This window comes from Cibotium barometz, chromosome 9 (assembly GCF_041138505.1).
Source record: "Cibotium barometz isolate CiBa-2024 chromosome 9, ASM4113850v1, whole genome shotgun sequence".
Taxonomy (NCBI): Eukaryota; Viridiplantae; Streptophyta; class Polypodiopsida; order Cyatheales; family Cibotiaceae; genus Cibotium; species Cibotium barometz.
The window spans coordinates 31,509,950-31,514,824 of NC_141054.1; the positions used below are offsets into that span (position 1 = coordinate 31,509,950).

The following is a 4,875-nucleotide window of genomic DNA, read 5'->3' on the forward strand; positions in this document are numbered from 1 at the left end:
AAGATGAGATATAATTAAGATTAAGTAGAATTACTAAAATCTCTATAATTAAGATTAAGTAGAATTACTAAAATCTCTATAATTTATATTAGATTCTTAATCCTGATCAAAGTCCAATAAGACCAAAGACACAGTAAAAGCTGCTTTTTTTTTTTTTGCTTTTAATGTGCTCTGTAATGAAAGTTATTGTTTCTTTTAGCTTTCTGGCTGACAGGCCTTTGATTTGGTCCCCTGAGGGCTTGGCTCGCTCTCCACACATGAGCCAAAAATTAAAAATAGATTTTTGAGTGTACCATGATTATTGCATTTCAGCTTTCCAAGGCGAGAGAATCATGAATGATGGATTAATTTAATAAAAGCTTAATTTTTAAAAAAAATCGCTAAATAGATTTTTTTTGGGGGCAGAATTTCTACCCTTGATTTTGTGGACAAGCTTCAAGCTGCCCTGCTTAAAAAATATTTTTTAAAAAAGCTGATATACTGATTAATCTTTTTTTTTAAAAGAAGGAAAATTAACCCTAGCTGTCTTCCATCGTGTTGTAAAGGTTTTTTTCACATGATTCTGTCTGTTTCACCTGCAGCTGGTAACTTTCTATTTTATAAAAAATAGCCAATTTCGCTTGCTTTGAATTAAATTTTTGGTATAATTAAATTTTGCCTTTGGAAATAGGTGAGACTCCTACAGAGCCTTTTTTTAATTTTATTTGGATAATTTTTGCTGATATATATTTGGGCTTTAAAATTGCAAGGAGTATGTTGTAGAATTTGCCTGCATTTTTCAAAATTTAAGAGCTGCTAGAAGCAATTAAACCCTGGTTTTTTTGTTCGTACGCGCCATTAATTATGGTTGCAGAAAATCGCCAAGTTTTTTTTTTTAATGAGTTGAGAGGTGGCACTTTTTTCCCTCAAAAATGGATAATGCAGGGGGTTTTCCCCTATGATCTGAATTTAGATTTTAGGTGTGCATTTTTATTTCTTGAGTTAAACAGTGATTAGGGGTAGATGGGCAGTTTAATGTGTGCTTAGAGGGGGGATCTATCATCTCTCTCTCTCAAAATCTGACAGTATCTTCCATCAACCGTCGCCCCCTTTCCTACCATGGTCCTTGACTTGGCTTTGCTTATCCTACCATTCCCAGAACGCCCAGATCTGCTCTTTTCTGTGCTGTGTCTATATATTGAGTTTTTTTTTTTCTGCACAGTTACCAATTTGCTAGTTTCTGGGCTACCTGAGGTACTCTCCACTGTCATGTTGCACACATTGTGTGGGAGGTGGGTCTGTGTGTGTTTGTTTGGGGGGGGGGGGGGGGGGGGGGGTTTGTTTTACTACTCATTCACATTGTGTGTGTAGTGTACTAGTCCACATCGTGTGTGCTGCACCATATGTTTACATCTCGTGTGTGTGTGTGTGTGTGTCTCTCTCTCTCTCTCTCTCTCTCTCTCTGGGTGGTTGAGTGGCGTGGCTCGTGTGGGGGGGGGGGGACGTGTGTGTTTCCCTTCACCTTTCCCCATTACCTTTCTCTTTGTTCTTCCTTTTTGTTTTTGTTGTTTTTGTTGTGATTAAAGCCTGCCGTTCAGCTACAGTGTTCCTCCTTGTGAGTTCCTTTAAATTTTCTCCTCTCTTTTTTTTTTCTTTTTCCTTTTTTCTTTGGCTGCATTTAAGCCTTTTGTGGATAGCTTCAAATCTTTATTCCATCAGTGTGGGCTTTAGTAGCTCGAACATCACTTCGGCTAATCGTGGGGATTGGTGGGCGATTAGCAAATTAGGGCTTATTTAAGTGATAATTAGGGTGACAAAGCTACACCAGGGTTCTTCCAACTTGTGGTGTATTTTTTTTGGGTGCACGCAGCCCCTGCATTTTTATGGACAAATGTGTAATTGGTAATTTCTTGCTTACGGGTTTAATTGCCTATTTTGGGCACATGTCTTGTTGGTTTAATCGGAATCTGGCTGCGATGGAGATTTGATTCTAATTGCTAATTTTGGGTTTGTCTCACGTGGGTCTGATTGCCTGTTTTGGGCGCCTGTCATGTGGGTTTAATTAGGAATCTGGCCTATTTAACTGGGGATTTTTAAGCATTTTGGGTGGATAACTGTCATATTATTGCATTGTGTAGCCACATTTTTGAGTGCGTTGGTCTAATTTTTCCTCTGAGCTTACCATTGTACCTTTGTGATTTATGCAGTGAGGAAATAAAAACAAAGCAAATCGGTCTTTCAATGTATGCCCCCCACCACCATATTTGCCATCTTAGCTACTTCTCCTGGGATTTTTCCTGCTTGGTTTGCCCATAAATCTGCTCCAGATCACCACAAAACAGTTCAAAGATGCCATAATCTGGCCAAACCCCCGTCATTAATAGCTTTCACTCTGCAGCTATGGAGGTTATAGGCCCCTTTGAAGGCTTTGATGAGGGGGACTGGATCAGCCCAAGGATCTCCTTCTCTCAAGACTTCCGAATGTCAGACAGGTTCTCTCCAGAGAAAGACCTAAAAGGGTCATCAGAAGAAGAATTTTCCTTCAATTTTTGCAACTCAGTAAGCATAGATCTGCTCCCAGATGGCTCCATGCTCTCTGCAGACGAGCTTTTCTTCGACGGCAAGCTGCGCCCATTGCAGAAAACCTCCAAAAACCATCAGAAAAACACAGCATTGATGTCCTCCGATAATAGAAGTGAACAAAAAATTGATGGGTTTGAAGCAGAGAGAAGCTTGGCTACGGCGGCGGCCAGAAGCTTTGAAGATAACCCTCGCTGCTTTTCCATGACCATAGAGAATTCCCGCGGTGATGGACGCAATAGCCGGGCATTCATGAGCTTGAACAATTCACGTTGCTCATCACCGTCTAGGACCAAATCTATGCCATGCACGACGCCGACATCACCCAAAGCCTCATCATCATCATCATCATCATCAACAACAACAATGCCATCATCGTCGTCGTCGTTGTCGTCGTCAGTCAAGTACTCCAGCAAATTCAAGGATTTTTTCAAGTTAAAAAAGTCCACCATGGGCAAGGATGCTCCCCCATCATCATGGCCATCTTCATCTGCCTCTGCTGAGATTGCTAGAGAATGCCCCCACAGTTCTGTGTCTTCCAGCTGCAGGCTCCCCACAACACGGTCTTTCTGGCCCTTCTCCAGAAGCAACTCTGCAGGAGAAAGCAAGACTGCCCCAGCTGTCTCTCCCCCTCCCAGAAGAAGCAACTCTGCAGGTGAAGGCAAGACCACAAGCTCCTCCCTTCTTCCCACCAATAGCCCACCGACAGTGGTTTCTGCCAAGCAGCACAATCAGCAGGCCAAAAAAGTGGGGGTTCCTTTTCCCACAAACTCTAATGTTGGTTTGGCTTCACCATCAAACCCTAATGTGACACTGAAGAATTTTTCTCCACCTGTAAACCCTAATGTGGCTAAGAAGGGCTTGCCTCCTCTCCCAAACCCTACTGTCAAGAAAACCACCTCTTTTCTTGTTCCTGCCCATTGTGTTACTGATTCTGTGGCCCTTTCTTCACAGTCTAGTCCTCCAACTTCATCTATATTGACATGTGATTCATCACATAAAACTGCAGATGTGGCAGTGGGATCAAATTCAATTAGCAGGCAATCAGATTCTATGTTCATATCCACAGATGACTCATCACATGTATCTGCAGATGCTGCGCCAGTCACCGTAAGAGAAAACATTATGCTGCAAGATGCAAGAAACCCAAAAGGAGATCATCAGCCCATCCCTGATGTTGCCCCCATTGCACATAAGGGTAGGGGTACTGCTAGTCCTGGAAGGCCAGTGAGAAGAGGCCCCAATGGCAATCCGGCACGAAACTTCGCCAGAGGCAGTCCTGGAAGGCGCGGTGTTTGGAACAGTCCTGGTAGAGGCAATGGTGGCAGGGTTGCAATAAGGAATTTGGACAGAAGCAATGTTGCCTCTAAAGGCCATGTGAGGCCAAAGGATATGTTGAGTAGAGATGGGGCAAGTGTTAGGATCTCACCAGTGCTTAATGTGCCAGTGCCCTCCCTTAGAGGAACCAAGGCTGCATCCAAGTCCAAAATCTTCAGCTTGGGTAACCTCTTTTCCAAGAAAGAGAAGGCTTCCAGGGCATATTCTGTGCTGTCTCCTACTGATAGCCAAAGTGGAGGTTAAGCCTTGGTCATGTTATTGTTCACTACATACCAAGGAGCTGGCCAGGGGGAGCTTTGCTTTCAGGAAAGACAATATGCAAATGCCTGCATGCATGCACTTTCCAGCAACAACAGCCTATGCTCATCGAGTCTATCTATAGATGGCTTCATGGTGTCGACAATGCTCCGTTTTTCGAAGTACTCTTCTATGCATGCCACATGCTGGTATGGATTCAGGAAAAAACTTTCAGTCCACCATTTGGATGTGGCGAACACATATTTGCACAAAATGGAAGCTGATGGTGTAACTGTCACTGCCAAAAAGTGACAAATGATCAAAATTTTGGTAGTATCATGTGCCTCAACTCAGCTTGATGTGCCTTTTTTTTTCTGGCTTTCTTTTTCAGAAGCACTTGAATATATCTCTTCCTTGTTGAGGGGATCAGATGTGGATCCAACTTTCTTAGTTTTAATTTTGGATTGTTAATTTGCCATGACCTCGTGCTTTGTGGAATATGAGTTAGACTAGGTGCTCTTTTAAAAAATATGTGGTCCTTAAAGATGTTTCAGCATTCTTCTCAAGGTCTAAGATGTGATGGGGAACTTCAACCGATTTGTCGAGAAAGGACACTCTAGGAACCCTTTGAGCAAGTCCTTTCTCTTCGCTACATTCTTGAAATGCTTTTGTGTTTGTCCTTGAGCCACCCAAGTACTCATTTGAGGTGTGATACTAGGTCCCTCTGATTAGATGGGAGCT

The 4,875-nt window shown here is 42.7% G+C and overlaps 1 protein-coding gene across 3 annotated transcripts; it reads left to right on the forward strand.

The window, feature by feature from the left end:
• The first annotated feature begins 296 nt into the window (after positions 1-296).
• LOC147635463 (uncharacterized) lies at positions 297-4,619 on the forward strand. Of its 3 annotated transcripts, none has more exons than XM_086802746.1 (2): positions 297-1,233; positions 2,187-4,619. In XM_086802746.1, the coding sequence occupies exon 2, from the start codon at positions 2,380-2,382 to the stop codon at positions 4,138-4,140; it is 1,761 nt and encodes a 586-aa protein (XP_086658872.1). In that variant the 5' UTR covers positions 297-1,233; positions 2,187-2,379; the 3' UTR covers positions 4,141-4,619. The 3 variants fall into 3 exon arrangements, with proteins under 3 accessions (XP_086658872.1, XP_086658871.1, XP_086658870.1); XM_086802745.1 differs by lacking the exon at positions 297-1,233 and adding an exon at positions 1,454-1,594; XM_086802744.1 differs by lacking the exon at positions 297-1,233 and adding an exon at positions 1,601-1,881.
• The last annotated feature ends 256 nt before the right edge of the window (positions 4,620-4,875 follow it).